General features: G+C 46.3%; 8 protein-coding genes across 8 annotated transcripts; 3 read left to right on the plus strand and 5 right to left on the minus strand.

The window, feature by feature from the left end:
• The first annotated feature begins 521 nt into the window (after nucleotides 1-521).
• Nucleotides 522-3,152, plus strand: F4817DRAFT_351199 (MFS general substrate transporter). The gene is made up of 9 exons (XM_049305036.1): nucleotides 522-1,081; nucleotides 1,146-1,372; nucleotides 1,450-1,469; nucleotides 1,536-1,596; nucleotides 1,653-1,732; nucleotides 1,793-1,994; nucleotides 2,075-2,509; nucleotides 2,563-2,716; nucleotides 2,769-3,152. The coding sequence occupies exons 1-9, from the start codon at nucleotides 836-838 to the stop codon at nucleotides 2,802-2,804; spliced, it is 1,461 nt and encodes a 486-aa protein (XP_049154738.1). The 5' UTR covers nucleotides 522-835; the 3' UTR covers nucleotides 2,805-3,152.
• A 437-nt stretch (nucleotides 3,153-3,589) lies between these two features.
• F4817DRAFT_351204 (O-methyltransferase-domain-containing protein) lies at nucleotides 3,590-5,546 on the plus strand. The gene is made up of 3 exons (XM_049305037.1): nucleotides 3,590-4,622; nucleotides 4,789-5,101; nucleotides 5,183-5,546. Exons 1-3 carry the CDS (start codon nucleotides 4,199-4,201, stop codon nucleotides 5,343-5,345), a joined length of 900 nt encoding a protein of 299 aa, XP_049154739.1. The 5' UTR covers nucleotides 3,590-4,198; the 3' UTR covers nucleotides 5,346-5,546.
• Nucleotides 5,547-5,686: 140 nt separating this feature from the next.
• F4817DRAFT_351206 (pseudouridine synthase) lies at nucleotides 5,687-8,027 on the plus strand. Its single transcript, XM_049305038.1, has 3 exons — nucleotides 5,687-5,964; nucleotides 6,030-7,589; nucleotides 7,656-8,027. Exons 1-3 carry the CDS (start codon nucleotides 5,735-5,737, stop codon nucleotides 7,831-7,833), a joined length of 1,968 nt encoding a protein of 655 aa, XP_049154740.1. The 5' UTR covers nucleotides 5,687-5,734; the 3' UTR covers nucleotides 7,834-8,027.
• A 292-nt stretch (nucleotides 8,028-8,319) lies between these two features.
• On the minus strand, nucleotides 8,320-9,041 carry F4817DRAFT_320200 (uncharacterized protein; the record flags this gene model as incomplete). Its single annotated transcript, XM_049301156.1, has 2 exons — nucleotides 8,320-8,544; nucleotides 8,643-9,041. The coding sequence occupies 2 exons, from the start codon at nucleotides 9,039-9,041 to the stop codon at nucleotides 8,320-8,322; spliced, it is 624 nt and encodes a 207-aa protein (XP_049154741.1).
• Nucleotides 9,042-9,946: 905 nt separating this feature from the next.
• On the minus strand, nucleotides 9,947-13,742 carry F4817DRAFT_351208 (frequency clock protein). The gene is made up of 2 exons (XM_049305039.1): nucleotides 13,584-13,742; nucleotides 9,947-13,275 (listed from the first exon to the last, which is right to left on the minus strand). Exon 2 carries the CDS (start codon nucleotides 13,145-13,147, stop codon nucleotides 10,226-10,228), a length of 2,922 nt encoding a protein of 973 aa, XP_049154742.1. The 5' UTR covers nucleotides 13,148-13,275; nucleotides 13,584-13,742; the 3' UTR covers nucleotides 9,947-10,225.
• A 2,442-nt stretch (nucleotides 13,743-16,184) lies between these two features.
• F4817DRAFT_351213 (uncharacterized protein) lies at nucleotides 16,185-16,953 on the minus strand. Its single transcript, XM_049305040.1, has one exon. It carries the CDS (start codon nucleotides 16,746-16,748, stop codon nucleotides 16,299-16,301), a length of 450 nt encoding a protein of 149 aa, XP_049154743.1. The 5' UTR covers nucleotides 16,749-16,953; the 3' UTR covers nucleotides 16,185-16,298.
• Nucleotides 16,954-17,584: 631 nt separating this feature from the next.
• On the minus strand, nucleotides 17,585-18,399 carry F4817DRAFT_272682 (tubby C-terminal-like domain-containing protein). The gene is made up of 2 exons (XM_049299443.1): nucleotides 17,803-18,399; nucleotides 17,585-17,739 (listed from the first exon to the last, which is right to left on the minus strand). The coding sequence occupies exons 1-2, from the start codon at nucleotides 18,349-18,351 to the stop codon at nucleotides 17,686-17,688; spliced, it is 603 nt and encodes a 200-aa protein (XP_049154744.1). The 5' UTR covers nucleotides 18,352-18,399; the 3' UTR covers nucleotides 17,585-17,685.
• A 557-nt stretch (nucleotides 18,400-18,956) lies between these two features.
• Nucleotides 18,957-21,350, minus strand: F4817DRAFT_320204 (uncharacterized protein; the record flags this gene model as incomplete). The annotated part of the gene is made up of 3 exons (XM_049301157.1): nucleotides 18,957-20,554; nucleotides 20,625-20,655; nucleotides 20,712-21,350. The coding sequence occupies 3 exons, from the start codon at nucleotides 21,348-21,350 to the stop codon at nucleotides 18,957-18,959; spliced, it is 2,268 nt and encodes a 755-aa protein (XP_049154745.1).
• Nucleotides 21,351-21,397: the final 47 nt, after the last annotated feature.

Below are 21,397 nucleotides of genomic sequence, written 5' to 3' on the forward strand. Positions count from 1 at the left end.
ATCATAAGCGAATGTCTCACAAGACTTCTTTCATCATTACTTACCTATACATAAGTGCTCCCCGCAAAGTAGGCTGGTAGCTCATTGTTGTTAGCTTAGCTACCTCTTAGCTGGATCGGTGAGGTTAACTACAAGTTAGTTAGTGTTCTACCAGATACCCCAAGTTTTACCTTGGTATTGTGGTATACCTAGTATAGCTTCTTGGCGGACATCTCTATTTCCAGTATGAACAAAGAGTACATCATAGTCATGAATCATCAAATTATTCACCTGATTGCAGTTAGTTTCTGTTTTCCGTGCAACTCTAAGATCTATGTTAGAGATACCGCTTTCGCGTCCATTACTGACGTGTAACCCTCGTTAAAGGATTCTGCCGATCATATTTCAAGTGTTGACGCGGGTAAGTCAGGTAATCTCATGCTCACGCGTTCGACTTCAGTTCCTGGGCAACCGAAATCTAGATTTAACAGGTAACAAAGTATACCTACTGCCCCGTCTTGGTAGTTAACTCCGCTGGTTAAGTAGCAACCGGGCATTCTCTTCCCCACGCACTACAACAGCCAATGACCAGCAACTTATTTCTTAAACAAGCTACCCGGTCCAACTAGTTTGGAGCTATCTCCAAGCGAGACATCGGTATATTCCCCGTTCATATACGCAAGGGATCACTGCCAAGTTACCCCGGTTAACCCCTCGTTCCCCAATCTCTTCTCTCCACGGGGATTGCCCCGTGCTAATTCGTACCCTAGGCCAGTCCATCAGGACTATAAAACAATACCCTTGGTACCAATCTACCTGTCTCCCTAGTTGAGCAAGTTATACGCAAGCTTTAATCATGGATCGCGATCAAGAGAAGGCGGAATTCGAAGTCGGGCAGTTTGAAGGGGAGAAGACCCAGTCTTCAAATGTCGTCGACGATGTCGGTGAGCAGGAGGGGAAGAAGATTATATGGCGAATCGACCGCCGACTTGTCACCTTAGTCGGTGTCTTATACTGCATCAGTCTTATGGACCGAACCAATTTGTCTGCGGCCGCCGTTGCTGGAATGAACGAGGAGTTGAACCTTGTTGGCGAACGATATGTAAGAATTTTCTGCCCTCATCATTTCCCTTGATCTTGTTTCGCTAACCAGCCTTTGCTTCTAGTCAATTGTTACCCTCGTCTTCTTCGTCACATACATTTTATTCCAGCCGCCCTCTACCATCCTGATCCGTAAGGTTGGCCCACGCATCTTCCTGTCCACCATTACGTTGGCATGGGGTGCCGTTATGATCGGATTCGGATTCAGTCCGTCATTCGAAGTCCTCCTGGCCCTTCGACTAGTCCTTGGTGCCTTCGAGGCTGGTTATTTCCCCGGCTGCGTATACTTACTGTATGTCCCAACATTCATTTACTACATCTTCCACTGGGGCTTGGAATCTTGGGGGACTAACACCAACTTATCCGCAGGTCGACATGGTACACTCGATGTAAGATTAGATCCTAATAGGTCACCTTTAAATATGATGAATACAGGTATCTAACGAAATATTCAGATGAGATGGGCAGAAGATACTCGGTCTTCTACCTTCTTGGCTGCGTTGCTTCGGCCTGCTCGTAAGGACACTCCCAATATGTAAATCTGTTGGTAGTCATTAACTAAAGGGGTTTAGGGGAATTCTCGCATTCGGCTTGATGCAACTCGACGGTGTCGCAGGCCTTAGTGGTTGGCGATGGATCTTTATCATTGAAGGTAACTCAGAGTCGTCGGTCCTATGGGGTGTATCTTAAGTACTAACCAACATTCATCCAGGTGTCATTACCTGCCTCCTAGCCTCTCTTGGCTACTGGCTCCTGGTCGACTTCCCTGATTCCAAGCGCAAATCTTGGCGGTTCTTGAGCGATAGAGAACGTTCGTGGATTGTTCGACGCGTTGATGCCGACCGTGGTGATGTCGAAGCCCCCAAGTTTAAGATCAGTCTATTTTTAAAGGGCGGTTTAGATTTGAGAGTCTGGTAAGCATCATGGGCAGAAGAAAAACATTCCTTGCATGGAAAAGAGACGTCGAATATGTTTTCAGCTAACCTTTCATTAGGGGATACGGCCTAATCGCCTTTTGTACCAACACTTTGACCTATTCGTTAGCCTACTTCTTACCCCTTATTCTAAACACGAATTTGGGATTTGATCGCGGTATTTCGCTTACCCTCATCGCACCCCCTTATGCGTTTTCGGGCATCTACATGTACATCATGGGCTGGCTTGGAGATCGTTACCACTTGCGTGGCCCTATTTTGGTCGCCAACATGGTTGTCGCACTTATCGGCCTACCTATCCTTGGATGGCACCCCAACAACGGTGTTAGATACTTCGGATCGTTCCTTGTGACTGCCGGAGCAACAGCAAATGTCCCGGCATCGCTAGCGTACCAGGCCAACAACATCCGCGGACAATGGAAGCGAGCCTTCGCAAGTGCGTCTTGGGTCAGCTTTGCTAGTATTGGTGGCATTGCTGGCAGTCTGGTCTTTAGGTAAAAACCATTGACAATAGGTACATTCTCGGTCGATACTGACAGGCAATTAGATCTCAAGATGCTGCTACTGGATACCGACCTGGCTTATATGCGTGCATAGCATGCTGTCTATTAGCAATCGTTATCGTAGTCCTGTTAGACATATCCTATTATTTCGACAACAAGAAAGCCGACCGAGGAGAGAAGCATCTTGAAACAACCGACGTAAGGCATTTGTTTCTGCCACTGCAAGATTCAAAACTAATATATGGTATAGGAGGGATCTCAGCCCGACTTCCGTTACACCTATTAGAAGCGAGAAGGATTAGGAATATACTCAAGTACCTAACTTTCCGTGTCGCCTCACCTGAGCAGGTAGTGTCAAGGTGTAGTAGTGTGGTTCGGCTAGGAAGAGAGTGGTCGAAATTATATGATTACGATGCGGGAAATGTTTAGCCCCTGGCGCCTTAGGTACCTAGGTTAGGTTGTTCTATAGGTGAGGCAAGAGAAATGGCACCTTGATAGAACCATAGTTACTAGGTATATTACAAGGCAGCCTTGGCATAATATTCTCATGATCCGGTCGTGTGTTAACATTCTAGAGGTTCGGTAATAATAGTTGTAATTTCAACATTCCAGGTTTTAGTAGGAAGATTGCTAGACTATGCCTCTCTTGGATCTATGACATATTAATTATTTTGCTGTAGCCTGGTTAGACTTACTAGATACGTAGACTATAGAACATCTCTAGTTTTGGCGACTTGTCAAAATTGAGTCACGGATGATGATATGTACGCGTATGCTCTCGTTCTCGCTCTCGCTCTTGAAGCGACTAACTACAAAACTATTATTAAATAATCGTGACTCATAGATGATATAGGAAATAATAGTCGAGAGTACTACAATCCTATATTATGCGCTAGATGGCCGGAGTCTGCGGAATATACCGAAATAAATAGGGGCAAGTCGGTCGGTTTCGGCATATTCATTCGGATTCGGGGATAACGATAGCATCAACTATAGGAGCCTTATTGTGACTTGAACGACTATTTAAAGTCTCCTACTACCTCACTTAATAATTGAATCTAGATATAAAGGCATTGATAAGTTGTCTTCATACTTCTTAGACTTTAAACTAGCTAGTTACTAGTATTTTGACTTATTTTCTCTTACTTGTCTACTTGACAGAGCCCCCCTAACGACACTATGGCACCCCTGAGATCCGTTTCTGAACTTGCATCCATCGTTGAACGCAATACGCGGACACTAGAAGATGGATTGAAAGGATCTCCTGGGGCTCAGTTCTCACTTGCATTCGGAGCACCGCCACAAATCGAGTTGTCTCCTACTCTTGGGGGAACTCGTGACGAGCTTCTTGAGACCATCGAAGAACTACGTGTTCGCCTGCTGGGACCAATGGGTTATCTCTTATCCTTTCTATTACCAACGGTATGTATCTATCACCTGTCTAGCCTTAACGAGAAACCACAGTAGTTGTACTTATTGACTTACACACCGAAGTCCGCTGTAGTAGCTGTTTTCAAAACTCTATATGCATTTGACATCGCCTCTCATGTTCCTCTTGCACCCAATGCTGAGATATCGTACAAAGATCTCGCAAAAAGTTGTGGCCTTCCGGAGGAGGATACGCGTCGCATTGTGCAGGCTGCCATCACCTTCTACGTGTTCGAGGAAGTTACCCCTGATATGTCCGTCAGACACAATGCCATCTCATCGGTGTTTACTGTGCCTGAAATGAAAGATATCCTAGGTCTATTTATCGACGAGCAGTTGTCCGGTGTTACCAAGCTCGTCGAAAGCATGCGGCGGTTCCCAGACAGCGGGGAACCAGGACACTCTGCTTCGGTGTTAGCCATTAGAGAGGAGAAGGCAGTTAAGGAAATGGGTATTGACAAGGAGGAGATCGCTGATCCAAGCAAGAATTTCTTTGATTACATCGCCGAAGACAAGACACGAGTTGCCCGCTTTCGATCTGCCATGGGTGTTTCGACCAAGGCTCCGGCTTTTAAGTCGTCGTATTTCGTCGACACCTTGCCGTGGGCAAATAAAGGCCAATGCCCGGAGACTGTCGTCGATATCGGTGGGGCTGGCGGTGAAGTAATCCAGCTAAGTATGATCATTCCTAGGCTCAACTTCAATATTTCGAGCACTTTCGTTGTCTGTCCACTTTCTCTTTGATTAGGACAACATGTACTACACTGTCCGGATAGTATGAGTTGTGATAGCTTCTCCTCAAGCATTTAATTTTAGCATATTGCTAACCATTGAGTTTGTAGTTCTCCGCACGTATCCCAACGTCAAGAAAGGTGTAGTGTTGGATCTCCCAGAAGTTGTCGCCGATGCCAAAGTTCCCGAGGACCTTAACAACAGATTGGAGTACAAGAGCTACAACTTCCTCACTGAGAAAGTAACTTATCACGCGGATGTGTATGTATTTCGCCATATCTTCCATGACTGGAGCGACCAGTACGCTGCCAAAATTTTGAAAAACCTGGTACCAGCTCTTAAAAAAGGGAGCAAGATTTGGCTTTCTGAGGTTGTTCTTCCCAACTTGAGTGACGAAAATCGGTTGAAAGATCGAATGCAGAGGTAAGTCACAATATTAATAGTTGTCCTTACTCTTTTGAGTATCCATTCTTAGTGGCAATGCCTTTCTAACTCTGATCCTAGGAGTGCGGACATCTTCATGAAATCCGGATTTAACGGCAAAGAGCGTAGCAAAAGAAACTGGGAGGCTCTCCTGGCCGCGTCTGATGAGAGACTTCGTATTGTGAATATCACGAAGCCTCACGGTGCCCATGACTCGGTCATTGAGATTGTATTTGATGTTTAAAGACTACGGGAGTCTAGAGAACGGTTGCCGGAGTGTATTTAAGGAGCATATTGTAGCGGTACAGCGTTGGAAGTTGGAACTGTAAAGTAGTACTAGAAAGGAACTCTCCAAAACATCTACCTAAGACGAATATGATATCCTCTCCCCTGAATCGTGGAAGTTGAAGGTTCCAAGTTAAGACGTAAGGTTCTCTCGGTTAAATGAATTACGGATAGGAGGTATTCCGTATCTTAGGAGGTAGGTACCTTATCAAGCGCCCCTCATTCATCCTTATCGATAATGGAGCTGCTTCCCCCAAAAGTTAACTGCGCAAACTGCCCCGAAACTTTTATCAAACCGCAAATAATTTCACCTGTACTGATTATGCGAATTCACCATCGCATTTCAAGATGGTGGCCGAGACTGATGCGCGCAACGCGCCAACCGGAAGCTCCGAAAGAAATGAGCCTAAACCTACATCTAGTCTATCCGCGAATCCAGAGTCGCAGGTCGATTCAGACACTACAAAGTCAAACCGCCGCGATGATGGAAACAGGCACGCCAACAGAAAGCTCAACTCTAACGGGCGTCGCCGAGGTCAGGACTCGAAGGGTAGGGGCAATGGGCGCGGTGGGGACAGGTAAGCCTTACTATTAATCAATTGGTTCCATGAACCCAAGCCAATGCTTGCTAACTAGCCCGTAGTCGTGGACCCAAGGATAAGCGCGAGCGTAACGAGAAAGGTTGGCAAGAAAGAAAGCGTAGGAGAGTTGACGAGAACGGAAATTCCGCCGTGAATAGCGAGTCCAGCTACATGAATATTCAGTTTCCTGAAGAAGAGATCGCGGCCGAAGAACGCAGACCGAAACGCAAAGTCTCCGTCATGATTGGATATGCTGGCACGGGATACCATGGTCTACAAATCAATCACAAGGAGAAGACGATCGAGGGAGATATTTTCGCTGCGCTAGTTGCGGCTAAGGCCATCTCGAAAGCCAATGCCGATGATCCTAGGAAGTCCAGCTTTGTACGATGTGCGAGAACTGATAAAGGTGTCCATGCCGCTGGCAATATGATCTCTCTCAAGTTGATCATTGAGGACCCAGACGTTGTAAAGAATATAAACGACAACCTGCCGCCTCAGATTCGAGTGTGGGGTATTCAACGTACGAATAATGCTTTCAGCTGCTACCAAACCTGCGATTCTAGGTGGTACGAGTACTTAATGCCGAGTTATTGCTTATTACCTCCTCATCCTGAGAGCTTCCTTGGCAAAAAGGTTCTCGAGTCCATCAAAGAGAAGGGTCTCGAGGAAGAATACGCGAAACGCCTAGGCGAAGTTAAAGACTACTGGGAAGAAGTGCAGAAGAACGATATCCAACCTATTTTGGGTAGCTTAGACCCTAGTATCCGGGAAACTGTCATACGACGCATGCATACCTCTGAAGAAGCATCCGGCAGCAAGACTTCAGGCGAGGTGGCGGAGCCCAAGTCTTCGAAGAAGCCTACAGACAACTCTCTTGAAACAAAGGATGAAATCACTGGGACCAAATCAGATGACAAGCCCACAGATGCATCCAATTCAGTACATAATGCTCCGGAAGAGAGCTCGACTGTAGCAGCAGAGTTGGCCTCGGAACCGGCAGATACCCTGATGACTGGAACTGAGGACGCTGATGAGTCAGAAGCCACTAAATCTAAGGAGATTCATCCTGTAGATCGCGCCCTGAAGGAGATCAAAGCCGCATACGTAGCCGCAAAGCGACGATACCGCGTCACTCCCGAGCGGTTATCCCAACTTCAAGAAGCGCTCGATCGATACCTAGGCACGAAAAATTTCCACAACTACACCATCCAGAAGAGCCACTCAGACCCCTCGGCAAAGCGCACCATCAAGTCCTTCATCGCAAACCCAGAACCCGTCCAGATTAACGACACGCAATGGCTATCACTCAAGGTTCACGGGCAATCTTTCATGATGCATCAGATCCGCAAGATGGTCGGCATGGCCGTCCTCGTCACCCGCTGCGCCACACCCCTGTCCCGCATCGACGAGAGCTACGGGACCGCCCGCATTAGCATCCCCAAGGCTCCTAGTCTGGGGCTGCTGCTGGAGCGGCCCGTGTTCGAGAACTACAACAAGCGTGCTCGGGAACAGTACAACTTACCAGAGCTCGACTTCGGAAACTACGAAAAGGAGATCCAGGAATTTAAGGATTCGCAGATTTACCGCCGCATCTTTGAGCTAGAGGAGAAGGAGAATTCGTAAGTTGAACTTCTTATTTTGCTCAGTGTTAGTATACGTGCGGCTTTACTAACTCTGGTCGTTAGTTTCCACACCTTCTTCCATCAAATCGACAATTACAAGGAGGGTTATTTCCTTTGGGTTACTGCAGGAGGCATAGAAGCGGCGGAGCAAAGGATCGGGCCGATGGAATCGATACCCAAGGAGCTCGAGGAGGAGTTGGGAGATGATGGAGAGGAGAATCCGGATGAGGGCGAAGGTTGATCGTATTGTACAACCTGATGTCGCGCGTGTGCGACTTGAGCTGTTCGAGGGCTGGGCCATTGGCTGGGAGTCACGTATGATTTGATGGTAGACTCATAAATGATGCCGAGAAGTGGAATACTGCTATTGCCTAGAGGACAAGCTGTTAATGTATTCGTACTATACCCAGATGGATCTATGTAGCCCACTAAGGTGAAGTAAATTAACCTTTGTGGCATCGATTCTGCTCGACATCTTGGCTATATATATCTATTGTGGCCTGTTATGATCGGTAAGCGGCTGAAGGGTAAATTGGGCATAGTCGCGTAAGATATCGCTAACTCCCCGCCTCCATGGTAAATCACTCTAGCTATCAGTAGATGGCGGGTTGGGGCGGGTTCTCTCGCCAGCACTATCGCCACCTTTACCAGCGTCCTTATCACTCTTCCCCTTCGCAGCGATATCCGAAGTCTCGGCGCCGGTCTTCTCATAACCCGCCTTGTCCTCCTAGGAACTCGCGGAGAGATCACCTCCGGCCTTAGCAGCGTTCTGCTGGCGGATAGTAGCTTCCCGCATCTCGATGGCGCGATCGTAAAGGCGCGCGACGTCCGCGGCCTGCTTGTCGAGCTCAGCCTCGCGGGTGTCGCTCTCGCCGGGCTGTCGGAGTGGCCCGCGGATCCATAGAGCTTTGATTTCCCGGTTGATGGCTAGAAGGCCTTGGACTTCGGAGATCTGGAGGGTGTTAGTGGGGCGGTTTATATGGGGAGGTCAGGGTAAGTAGGGAAAGGGGGATAGGGTGAGAAGGAGAGATAGAAGGCAGAGGTACATACCAAAGCGGCAGACTCAGTCTCCATGGTCATGCGGTTGAGCGCAGCGAGCTCAAGGACGTTGCCGCCTTGCGAGATGGGTGCGGTAGCAGCCATGACCATGTTGCGGAAGTGCGACAGGATCTGCGCGATGGCGCGGTTGTGACGGTCTAGTAACGTACTACAGTTAGCCTTCTTCTGCTGTGGTTTTCGGCTTGGCTTTTTGAAGCCTGGGGCATTATTGGCCAGATCCGTGGACTCGACAGGTGCATCTGATGCTTTGGAATCATCTTGGGAGCTCTCGGACGAGTTGATATCCAGCTTTCTAATACCCGAGACCATATCGTTTACATCTTCGTCTATGTTGAGATCCAGGTTGTCGACGCGCGAGATTAGGTCGCCGAAGATGTCCGTAGAAGCCATGCTGTATTGCTGATAGAGCAGGATAAAGCGACTTGTAGCCTATAGACACCAAGATGTTGCTTATGATGTATACAGAGTAAGAGTATATTACAAGCCGAACCCGGTTAAAATATATCCATCTTGTAGAGAAAGGATGCCTTCTCAGGTATTAACTGCTTCCTGGGTAACGGTGGTGTCCGACGTGACCAAGATTGTTGGGAAAGAATGGGTGCAAGGTGCATCTTATCAAACCAAATCCTACGCGTCCTTACTCGGGATTACTCCAGGCTTCGTTGTTCTAGGGATCGCAACCGACAGGTCCATTCGTAGATCCAGGATAAAGATGTCCAGGGAATATATGAGATAACGTACCTAGAATACTGGAATGATCCTTTCGATTCATCTTGTCGGCAAACTTAACCGAAACTTTGAAGTGGTGGTGGTAAAGGACCCAAGTCGACAACACGTAGGGCACTCGAATTGATGAGAGCTTTCTGTTGTGGATGCTTTTGTGTGAAATCAAAAGACATATATGGTTTTGTGCTTTGAAATAAATAGAAATAGAAAATTACATGGACCTTTATTATTATCTGTAGATAAATAAATATGTATGTAGGTATCTACCTTAGTAATGTTTGTTCTCAAGTTGAGCTTGTACTTTAAAGTATCACATCCAAGGTCGACATTTCTAATCCAGCTGCCCAGGTGAGTGTACAAAGTATGTGTCTCCACAAATTAGAGTTGAAGTAGTTACAAACATCACGTGACCAACTCTTTAAAACTACATACATGGATACCTTAGGTACCTCATATGGATGCAGTTCAGTTCTATTCAGTTCTATCATGCATAGTGTATATAGTGTATACGACAGTCAGTATTTAGGGATAATCCAAGGTGAATAAATAGGTACCCAAGATCTCGTTCTTTCACTTGTCAATTAGTAGTATATCATTATGTCATTGTAGCCTCGTACGCTAGCAATATTACTAGTTTAAATATCAAATATCAAATCAGTCCCCGTTGCCGCCTTGGGTCGTTTTCAGATGCCGCCCGTTATAAAGCAGGCCGCCAAATTTTTACGCCAACCGAATGCCACGACAATAGTAAATAGAAATACATCCATTGAGAGTATGTCCCTCATTCAAAATGGTACTCTTTCAGCACAATAATTAGGTCGCTATGTGTAGCAAATTTGGCTCTCCTCTCACATGTCCTCAATACTACTATTATAGCCGCTAACAGCTCCGCCAGCAGTCGCTGCTGAACTCCCAGTAGTGATAGATCTTTCCGAAACCCTTATACTACGTCCCCGTAAAAGTTGGGTGACATCAGGAAGCTCGTCCATATCCTCGGGCGATATGCTCCCGCTAGCATCGTAGTGCTGACCGTCATCGGAGTGTTCATCTTCCTCATCATTTCCAGACAAGTCAACATCCGAACTCGGGCCATCTTCTACGATAGCCTGCCTACTTATAAGGCTCTCCGAAGAGTCGTCCATGGTTTCATCCTCGTCCTCGTCCTCATCCTCGTCGAAGTCAGATTCGCCGGCTGGAAAGTAAAAGGTAGGTGGTGGGAGAGGCACGGGATTTAGTCGACGAATCTTCCCTGGCAGGTATTCGATCTGAACGGCATGCGCTCTGGTAACCGAGGTCTGGCATGGCGCTGGTGAGCTAGTCGTCATACTAGCTAACTTGTTAATGATGGTGTCTGTTGTTTCCTGACCCGAGCGCCTAATGAGGCTCGGCCGTATTGATGGGGTTTCATCTTCATCTTCGGAAGCGCTGTTTCCATCATAATGCGCGTTTTTCGGCCGTCGTGTTGGCACGATTACTACAAAATGATCTTCAGGATAAGTACCTCCTAAACCACTAGCCTCGAGATTCAACAATGGAGCATGCTGGTTGCTATCGGACCAAGAAAAATTGGCTTCAATATCTTCGTCATCTGTCTCAGCCGAAGTTAGCTCTGGCGGATCGGAATGGTCAACGGCACTAAGCGGTCTGAAAGGAAGCGACGATCCTGACGTAGAGCGGCTGAATTGTGGGCGGGTGTTGCCGAGGCTGAGGGGCTGCATGGGCTGCAGCATGGGTCCCTGGTTGCCATGGTCCCCTGATGAGGTCATATCATAAGTAGCCGGGGAGATTTCTCCCTCTCCAAAATCACCCGAGAGGTCCGTGCAGAAAGGTGCTCCACTATAATAAATGATTGCACCGTCACGACGGCGCTTACGCTGCGAGACACCTGATACGCCACTTTGACCCCAACGAGAATCCATACCCCCCAAGTTGCTTTCCTCGGGCGGCCCAAAAGACGAGCCGGTCTCATCACCCCCCGATGGTTGTTCGTCTGACGAAGATGTCTGGTGGTGTACAAATAACGGTTTATAGTGGAAACTTTCGGATGAATTAGATTGCTGCACGCCGAGACCGAACTTTGAGGGTTTGTGCGCGGTGACGTCATTTCCAGATCCCTGCGTTTTCTGTTTCTTTCTTTGCTCCTGATCGTTCGATCCGTCCGTGTCATCGCTTGATTGGTTATGCTGCGAATAGCTACCGCTGTCACTGCTGAACCTGGTACCCTCAATTCCACCCCGCCAGCGGATTTTTCTTCCATCAGGCGACAGTTGGAACATGGTACTCTTCTCCGATACCGCATTACGAATGAAAGCTGGGGTCACGTTGAGAATATGCAGCTGCGCTAAATTGCACAGCAGATTGAGATACACCCATCCTTCCGTATCTGGCGACACATCCCTTGCAGAGAATTGCTTCTGCGATTCGGGCGCTACCAATCCCAGATGACGTATGTAATCCATGTTTTCTGATGGTACCTGTCTGCGATCAGGGTCCAAGTCGCGTGGCCGTGTAGGGCGCTGTTCCGGTAGTAACATTGATATGTGTGGTGATGTATTGTTACCACTCTCATTCGCGCGAATATTACTAGTTCCGTTGCCGTTGCCGTTGCCGTTGCCATTATCCCTTGTGTCTGTTCGGTCACCATTTGAATGCGAATGCGAGTTAGATGCAGATCCATTGTCACGTGAGCTGCTCTCCTTCCGACTCGAATCTCGCGGTTGGATTTGCGCTTCTCGTATCGTATCGTTTGGAGCTGCCGCTTTATCGATAGTTCCTCCCATTTCCACGTCTTCGACAACATGTTCGGGGACTTGAGGTAACAAGATATACTCTGCTGGATCGGCCATTTTGCCTGTGAAAAGATGTTCGAGTCGCTTAACTACGAGCTTTTTCTTATCCTTCTCGGTCATGATGGTAGGTCGCGGCCATAAACCTTCGGGGATATCTCGTAGATAGTTCTCGATCTTCTGTTCAGATCGTTCTCGTGCTGCCTTAGCCTGGCCGGGAAGGGACGGGACAGAAGAGCTTGGTCCGGTCGACATAGATGCATACGCGGAGTCGACGGGTCTCGAGTTAGACCCAGACGACGACGACGCATGTTTGGATATTGACGAATGGATATTCTTCGACTTGCCTGACGTCTTCTTCCGGCTTGGGGAGGGTCCGGCACTCGAACCCTCGAAACTTGTTGTAAAATCCCGTAGCGCAGCCTCCAGCTCCCGCTTCTTTCTACTAGATAGGCCATGAACCTTGACCTCGAATAATTTGTCCCTCCGCAATGAGTCGGGCCCCATCTGTTTATATTTCCTCAGCTCCTCCTTCAAGCGCTTGTTCTCAACCGTTAAGTCATCGATTACGGAACGGAATTCATCAGCGCTTTGGTTGCTAGGTGCCAGTCCAACCGGGCGGGTTTGGTATGCTAGACTCTGCAACGGCAACCCATACTTTGCAACCTCCTCATTGGAAGAATCTGTCTCTTTTTGGTAAAATGGAGCTTCGTCGATGTCGGCTGTGTGCATTGCTTTCTGGTTTGATGTATCAAACCATTTCTTCGGGTCGCTCATACCTGTTTCATTGCTGTCTCCAGAAGAATTCCTTCGCGGTTTGGAAAAGATTGGATGGATGGGCGGGTTAGCTGTTTGGGGGTCGCGTTTGGAAGCATTTCTCGCTTGTCGGTGATACTGCAGCGTTATAGAGGCATCGGGCGATTTTCGTCTCGGATTATTATATGTAACACTCGGTACAGTGGGCGCGTCTTTACAGTCGGCCATGCTGCTCGCACTGATACCTTCGTATACTGGTATAGTGAGAGGCGAGAGAGAGAAATGAACTTTCAATAGATCATCTGAGAATGTAGCAGGAATTTTGTAGCGACATAGTCGTCAATAGGGAGTATGTTCTAGTTTCATAATATATCAGTACGGCGAGCAAAAGCAAGATGGTTTTGCATCGGTGCGTCTTAGCAAAATTGAGGAATGATTATCTAGGTGAGGAGGATGGACAGCACATTGCGGCCATTCGCGCGAGACTACAAGCGCATATTGGCTGTAATGAATGGGTCGATAATAAGTAGCTAAAGAGTGTGCGAGAATTCGATGGAAACCCTTCTGCAAGATATCGCTGCGATGCATTTAGGGTGCGGTAACCCAAAGGGACCCAAAGGGGGTTGGGATTCGTGAAAAGTCGACGATGCAACGTCATACCTACATGCAGAGTTTCTCCCTTGGCTTAAGATTCGGTTCGTATCGAGAGGGCTTAGAGTGTATTGGCCCGGGAGCAGATCGAGCAAAACACAAGTCGAGCTAGAAGATGAAGCATATAATAATAGATATAATAGATATAATAGATATAATAGATATAATAGATGATGGATGCATGCAATAGGTACTTAAGCTAGGTATCTAGGGTTGCAAGAGCATACATTTTTAGGGAATACATTTAGTAGAAAATAAAAAAGAGAATTTTACTTCCCTGCCATTATAACAATATGTATTGAAGAAAATAGAATGCGCATCGAGATCCAGGAGGGTTACGAAAACAGTAACTACCCACCGTAAGACCCCTTCGCCGCCCGGACTTGCTTTCCTTGCAGATTCAAAAGTGATTTAGCAATCGTTACGACCGATACACTTGGGGGTGCAGCTTCCTCACGATCGAGCGTAACCTGCTGGAATCGTACAGAACGACGTACCTTTTTCCGCCGATCAAGGGTCCTGTGGGGCCAGCCATGCACCCACGCTGTGTGAGCAGAAATCTATTCAGAGTCTAGCCGAACTTTAACGGACCAATTGCATACGGACAGCAACCGTTAAGGAGGGCGTGGATCGGAGACGACCCTGCCATCTAAAATAAGTCGGACGGTACCTATCTGACACTCACCTTGACATCGAGGGAAGCCGGACAAAAAAGACTCATGGCAGTTATGGCTTCTATGTATGGCTCTAACTTCTAAGAGGTAAACTGCTTGTTTCCACGATTCCACGAATTGTAACCTCATTAGACCTCATTAGGTCAGAAGTCGTACGATGAGCGACCCAAAGAGGATAAGAGCATTTGTAAAATCTCGATCTGCTATTTCTTAGAAGATCTTAGATGCTTACCCGGGGGTATACCCCTGTCGTTAGTTGTCTTTAGTGGATTGGATGGTCCCGATTTTCACTTTGTGCAGCCACACCGAGCCACAGTGCCCAATTTCTGGTCCCATATTACCTAATGTTAGGATGTACCTATGCAGGATGCGTTCAATCAAGCCGTCAGGTGACTTAACCTCATATCAGGTAGATACATGTACATATGCAGTGGACGTACATATTGAGGTAGTTTACCTACTTACAACATATTTGCCTCCTTTCTTCTGATTCAGCAGCCTTGCTCCAGCCCTCCAGCGACAACTGAACTATAACTATCAGCATTATGGTTTATAGATGGAGCAAAGTAGGCTAACATTTTCACATGAGATTTGTATAATCATACTTAACACCTTGTGCTGTCAATTGATATACGAAATTACATGTTAGTGTCAGGATTCGAACACGCGACTATCAGCCGGCTACATGCTCGCAACTCAGAATAAAAGGGCGCGGGGGCAATCGAGATCACCGAATTATTATGATTATTTTGATTTGATAAATTCATCTTATCCGCGATCCAGATCACCTTACCTTCCCGTTGCGATGTTATGCTAACATTATCTCGAGACGAGGATTGCTCATTTAAACCAATACGTATGCTGATACGTAATAGCTCTCCCGGAAAGTTGAAGATCGCTGTTGATGCTATACACAATAGAACCCCGACCGTCTAACCGGTTATTCTCGATTGGTTTGGCATTTACAGCCTTCTGTATACTGTTCTCGCGACACGAATATGTCTGTCTGTATAGATAAGACCGGTATATTTGTGCAGCTAGTGTCGATCCCCCCTTGGATCCCCATTCATACATATCTATCGCGTGGTCTGGAGTCACTTCCCTTAAACTTTGCCACCGAAGCAAGTAGCTTCCTTGTCGATACGACTACGACCATCACGCGGGGCCGTCTCCCCACAAATCCCGACATGGCTGATCCATATAACCATTATAAACATCCGGACTCTTACGGTTATCGGCAGGTATTTTTATGGGTCTTATGTTAATCCAAAGTAAACCCTGTCAACGTAAAGGTTGAGTTGCCCGGTAAGCAAATAAGTTTACCAATATATGTCCTCAATTGCGAGGGAGATACCCCCAAATATCCAAGTAGCTTGATTGGTCCAAAAATCGACTATTCATTCTAATAAGAGGTAGAAATACATAGTACCCTAGTATAAGGTACTCCACCGTGTCTCTCTCCGCGAGATCCGAAAAGGAAAGCTCATATCAACGTCATCAAATATAGCAAGAGCATAAGCACAATTCGTCTGTAAGCTCCCTTTTACGCCCAAACTAGGTTTAAATAACGATAGTAAACGCACTATATTGTAAAGAGTCGTAGATATTATTAACCGCTTAATAACCAATTCGGAAGTCGTGCCATGTAGGTATTGTTTTGTTCGTTTGTAAGAAAACATCCGCCTTAATTTTAAAGCCAGTATCATCGGGGTGCTTCGCGTATTTACCTAGAATACTAATAGGATCCTGCTCGATAAATTTATATAGAGCAAGTTCGTAAATGCTTTGTATGTGACAAACCTATAATTGAAGACGGTAATAATGGTGAATTCGTTTACGTCACAAAGCTTATAGTAGATCACGTTCCGGCCCGCATGGTTTCCGGAGCACGTGGGCGCTGGGCCGTATATAAGTCTTCGATAGCTCCACATTTACTAACTTAAGGACCTAATAGATCTAGAAAATTGGAAGCTTTAAGTTGGACTCTCGGTGACGGTACTCCTCATTTCTCAAACTCCCTCTATTCGCCTTGATGGTCTAACTAAGATCTATCCTCACTTCTTAACTGCGTCCTCGACCGCTTTCTTCAGCTTTGGTAATTGATCACTTGTATATAAACTATCCGCAAATTCCAAAATATCGTCCACGAGTTTACCATCCTTGCTCAATGTCAACATCCAAACATACTCATTCTCATATAGCCCAACGGCCGTTTCGGACCTCGACTTCAAATGCAATACGACCTTACGAGTGACTTCGTCTACCACCGGTTCTCCTCCATCAACGATTCGGAGATGGAACGTCGGCATAATGGTTGTTAGCGCTGCTATGAGGCCTGCGTACTCGGTATTGCTTTGTGGCGGCGAGTTTAGGGTTGCCGGAACTAGTCGATGCGTACATGTAGGACTGCGGTATCGCACGACTGATTCAGGTGTGAACTCGTTGAACGCCTCTATGAAGAGCTTGGCAGTCCCTAAGAGTTGTTCTCTCGAAGGTGATGACATTCTGCAGAGATTTACCGAAATGTGAGCCAGAAATTGTTCACCCCTCGGTCCTCAGCTTTTTAGTTAGATGGAGTATATTTTCTCAGGCTGTACCACTTTTTGTAACTACAATCTCCTGCATTATACCTGACTGGATTGATGGAATTCCCGCTTATATAGACAGTTTTCTCTAGTAAGATAGCCTCTTCGCTAGTATTATATGGCTCTGTTAGTATTCCCAAGCTAATACCCGTTATGGTAAGATGGAGTACGTCAGCTGCTTTATAATCCCGTAGGTGAACGACGATGTGACCTACTCATACGATGTAATTGGTTGGTGCGTAAATATCCTTAGCCATGTGCTGGGGTGAGTTGGATTGGCATTCTTCTTACACCGCTCATACATTCTCTTACCTGAGTATACTATATCAAATTAAAGTATTGGAAACATAGGTAGTGGGTCGTTCTCTTATGGGTGTTGTGTTATGAGTGTTAATCTATAGATAAACGTACTGGTACCTTTTTAGTCACAAGGTACGCTATTAGTATATAATACAAGGTAAATGGAATTTCTGAATATACTTCAGTCTTATTAATTAGGATGTTGCTTCTATAAATATATGCCAAAGGGAGTTACTCTGACTTTATAGTTAAACATGTTAGCATGGCTGGCACCAATTTATAATCACAAGGTGAGTGGAGTCGTTAAAGCCGGCGTCTCGTGGTGGTCAGACTCACTCGGGCACTCTTTATATCGTATGCTACCTAAAGGAATATATCCGTTGGAGGTAGTATAAACGTAAAAAGACTGGATAATGTAGTTAAGCCTAGAAACCTTCAGTTTTCACAAGTTGTTAGGCGTTTTTTTCTTTATTCAGCACTAGAATAAGCTCTACATGACGTACGAACTTGAATGGAATACCAATAACAGATCTGGTCATATCTCACTCCCAGCTCATCATTGCCTCCACACGTGTCCCATCTCAGCGCGACAAAGCATCAAAATCATAATCTATAATTGTTATTAGAACTACATTTTTATAACTGGAGATGAAATCAATAAGTCAATACTCACTAAGCTTAGGTCAACCCCCGAAGCTACTCGCACTTCCCAAACACTTCTGTCTCGAGTCCCTAAAGAAGCTATGTCGTTATCCTCAACCTTGCGGATGGTCGCAATGGCGGTGCCATCAACACTGATAGTCGTAGTCAGCGCCGCATGGTCGTTGGGCCGCATTATTACTAGGACTTTTTCGCCTGCTTGGGTGCGTACGGTGGCGTCAATAGCCGAGTGGCTATGGGTGATCTGGGACTTGTGTACTAGCGAGCAGAGCTTATCGCCTTTGGGATTTTCGATGATCCAGCCGTTCTTAATGTCGACGCTTTTATGGCGGAAGTCGAATATGTGAGTATTGGAGCCGTCCAAGACCTTACGCCTCCAGCTCCATGATGTTCCGAAACTCGTACCCTCGACTCGGAATACAGGCTGGCCGGTACTATCCGTGACTGTGACCTTTTTAAAGATTCTGTCATGGCAGTACACGTTTAAAGTAGTCTGCTGCGGTGAGACGTAACCGTTGGAAATGTTTACTGGTGGGTTGGGGGTTTCTAGTGGAATTTCCATTCTGCCGGACTTAATAGCACGGATAGGGGATTTGCGTGAACAAGTTATGGTCTATTTAAGTTATCCCTCAACTCGCAGCCTTGGAGGTCGAATTTGTATGTGCGTGAAATCGGGCTGTGTATGCTTCAAATGGTACCCGCCGCAATAACGTGGGGCTACTCGGTGTCTTAGCAAACTAAGCCATGTGCTGATCTAGCAAGGGGGTTATGTACACATATTTGAAGGCATACTGTGGACTACCATGTAGATCCTCCTGGACTTTTTAGAGTATACTCCACATAATGCTTGACAGACTAACTACCTGTATATCTAAATCAGGCGTGTTAAATGAGGCTCGTATACGGTACCAGTCAAATATCATCACCCATTCGATAAAGAAATATATGTATTGTAAAGTAGTTGACCGTTAGCGAAGAGGTTTTTTATTTTTTATGTTTCTATAATGACTGTAAGTACTTAACTACACCTTAATCTATCTAGTTACAATAGATCCTATAGATGTCGATGTCCCGCATCTTCCCATCTCCTTTTATCTGCCTGCAGCACTGGTTTATCCATGTTAGAGCTGTGTCCAACTTTTTATCGTAGCCTAAGGTCTGGGATTCCTAGCTGTGATCTGTCGACGCCGAAGTCCCATTGTTGTCGAATATGGCACCGACAGCAGCATCCCAATTGTATGGGCCGTTAGCTAATGTTGCTTCGCTCTCATTTAATCCAAAGAGCTGGTGTTCATCACAGGGATGTAACGTAAAATTCGATGGTAAATCCAGAGATCCATAAGGTGTAAAGTGTTGAGAGCCTCTCTCGAGGCTTATTTGAACGATGGATAAATCTTGACATTGGGCTGCATCTGCTGTAACTTGACTTTTCGTTAATAAGGCCTGTATCTGAACATCATCAATTGACGTCCAGTCGAAACCAGTGTGGTCGATCCCATTCGTTATACCGTGATCCTGCTCTTTGTGTGTGCCCAGTCCCTTATTCTGGGTGCTTCTATCTTGGCTTACTTGGGATAATGTACCATATCCGGAGTCGCAATCGTTCCCACTTAACGAAGATAACCCAGATCTTTTGAGTATCTCAGGACCGTTGTTAATAGGTCTAGAAGCGTCGTATCTTTGGAGTATCTCTGGTATTGCTTGCTGAAACAGGGCCTGTGAGTAGGCTAGCACCTCATCCTCGTGGGGCATTAAATCTGGCGGTATATGCTCTCGAGCTTTACGCTCCACGATTTCCAGCCCATCCGTTGCTATGAACTTCTGTAATAACAGTAGCTCGGAAGATAAGTCACTCTCTAAGTACGGACTGTCTGGATGCGGTTGACCTGGAAATAATATCGTATAAATTGCGTACCACTGTTCTGGCTTTGAGAGTTGCTTATCGGAGCGACGTTCGAGTTGCTTTTGTTGAGTTGGAGTTATACCTTCTAGGTCTGTTTTTGGTCGCGGGGAGCAAGTACGATCTTGAATATGACTTTCGAACCCGTCTTCTTCTCGGAATACTTCCCAGCATACAGGGCAGTAGGGCGGTCTCTCATGATATCGACGAAGGTGCTGCTTCACTCTGGATATATCCTTTAGGATATACTGACAGCACTTGCGATAAGATAGGGGTTTCCATTTAGAGAACGGACACGCCCAAAATGTAGGTTGAACTTCAACAGGGCGGTCCAGGTGAAGCTTCTTGTGTGGGTATCTGTCTTCGTCTCCCTCGTCCCCTGATTGATGCTGGTCACTGTCTTTGCGCCTCCTTTTACCCCGTAATGAAGTGCCTGAGTCTTTACTAGGAGAGTCGCCCTGTTTTGGGGTTGCTGTGCGATTTTGATGGCGTGATGTCGTGTTTCCGGAAGCGGCTTCGTTCGGCCGACCTTTGGATAGACTGAGTTGCCTATAGAAGATACCTAATAGCTCGTCTAGTATGGATGATGTAAGCTGTTGGAGGATACCATGGTCCATCCCATTAATTTCTTCTTCGAAGTCGCTTGAGTTCGTTGAGTCATATTCGGTTACGTTACTTGAGTTGCCCAGACTTGATGGATGTGAATTGTTGAATGCACTTGGTAAGGGACTCGGTATTGAAGGATCGATATGATTTCCGAGAGTTTTGGAAAGTTCTATTGAAGGACTACTTTGTCTGGAAGTATTTTGTTGTTTAGAGTACGACCCCTCAATTGCTTTATCGGTTACATCAGGATCCCATCCTGCTAGGTATTGAAATTGAATTAGCTGGTAGCTATTTGGAATATATCGCTAAGGGAAAGACACTGTACATACTTGGGCTCGAGTTCCTGTACGCCGCCTGCTCCTTGACACTCGTCGAGCTCAAATCGGGGAGAGATGGACCCTGATTCACAGACTCACTGAGCTTTTAGCATTTACCTCACTTAATGATGTAAATGGAATGAGCCCATTAATCGTTTTCAGTGTACCTGGATGTGAATAGTTGTCCTTTTGGGGGATTGACATAGTGAGTGACTGATCCGTATCTGTCTCGTGGGATAAGTTCCGATAATACTGGGCGGAATTTTGATAGAGTAAGGGCCCAGGATCTTCAGGGAATATAGGCTCTTGAGGCAGCTCCAGTGTATCAATCGGAGTGGCAGCTCGGTACATGCTTGATACGCTGTCATGGGTATCTGTGCTAAGTGATGTAAGACTATAATCATATAACGAAGAAAATGAGTCGTCCCGTTTAGATGATGATAATGAATCATCTGAAAAGAGTCTCTGCATTTCTGATCTGATGAGAACTTCATTTTGTTTCCGACAAACATCTGCGCCAGATTCATCGCGCAAGTCTAGGGATCGAAACCCGTATTGGCTGCTTGATGTGCTTATTTTCGAGCAATCCTGATTTAAGGATAGGGGCTGCTCTGTAGATGATGTAGATCTCCCTAAAAGGGCCATAGAATCTTGCACAGAGGCATCTATGACACTGTCTTGTCCGTCACCCATGTTTGGCGGTGCCACGATCGTCTCTGGATCATACCTCGCCTCCATTTTTTAGGAATGAAACTTGGAAATGATAAAGCTGTGAGTTGGGATGA

This window comes from Daldinia loculata, assembly GCF_022478755.1.
Source record: "Daldinia loculata strain CBS 113971 unplaced genomic scaffold F4817scaffold_75, whole genome shotgun sequence".
NCBI classification, from domain to species: domain Eukaryota; kingdom Fungi; phylum Ascomycota; class Sordariomycetes; order Xylariales; family Hypoxylaceae; genus Daldinia; species Daldinia loculata.

Excerpts from the sequence above, each read along its gene's own strand:
- F4817DRAFT_351199 (XM_049305036.1), top strand. The coding sequence starts at position 836 with ATGGATCGCGATCAAGAGAAGGCGGAATTCGAAGTCGGGCAGTTTGAA. Across the intron at positions 1,470-1,535 it reads GTCGACATGGTACACTCGAT|ATGAGATGGGCAGAAGATAC; the intron begins GTAAGATTAGAT and ends CGAAATATTCAG. Across the intron at positions 1,995-2,074 it reads GGTTTAGATTTGAGAGTCTG|GGGATACGGCCTAATCGCCT; the intron begins GTAAGCATCATG and ends ACCTTTCATTAG.
- F4817DRAFT_351204 (XM_049305037.1), top strand. The coding sequence starts at position 4,199 with ATGTCCGTCAGACACAATGCCATCTCATCGGTGTTTACTGTGCCTGAA. Across the intron at positions 4,623-4,788 it reads CGGTGAAGTAATCCAGCTAA|TTCTCCGCACGTATCCCAAC; the intron begins GTATGATCATTC and ends TTGAGTTTGTAG. Across the intron at positions 5,102-5,182 it reads TTGAAAGATCGAATGCAGAG|GAGTGCGGACATCTTCATGA; the intron begins GTAAGTCACAAT and ends CTCTGATCCTAG.
- F4817DRAFT_351206 (XM_049305038.1), top strand. The coding sequence starts at position 5,735 with ATGGTGGCCGAGACTGATGCGCGCAACGCGCCAACCGGAAGCTCCGAA. Across the intron at positions 5,965-6,029 it reads AATGGGCGCGGTGGGGACAG|TCGTGGACCCAAGGATAAGC; the intron begins GTAAGCCTTACT and ends ACTAGCCCGTAG. Across the intron at positions 7,590-7,655 it reads CTAGAGGAGAAGGAGAATTC|TTTCCACACCTTCTTCCATC; the intron begins GTAAGTTGAACT and ends TCTGGTCGTTAG.
- F4817DRAFT_351208 (XM_049305039.1), bottom strand. The coding sequence starts at position 13,147 with ATGGCCGACTGTAAAGACGCGCCCACTGTACCGAGTGTTACATATAAT.
- F4817DRAFT_351213 (XM_049305040.1), bottom strand. The coding sequence starts at position 16,748 with ATGTCATCACCTTCGAGAGAACAACTCTTAGGGACTGCCAAGCTCTTC.
- F4817DRAFT_272682 (XM_049299443.1), bottom strand. The coding sequence starts at position 18,351 with ATGGAAATTCCACTAGAAACCCCCAACCCACCAGTAAACATTTCCAAC. Across the intron at positions 17,740-17,802 it reads CGGGGGTTGACCTAAGCTTA|ATTATGATTTTGATGCTTTG; the intron begins GTGAGTATTGAC and ends TAACAATTATAG.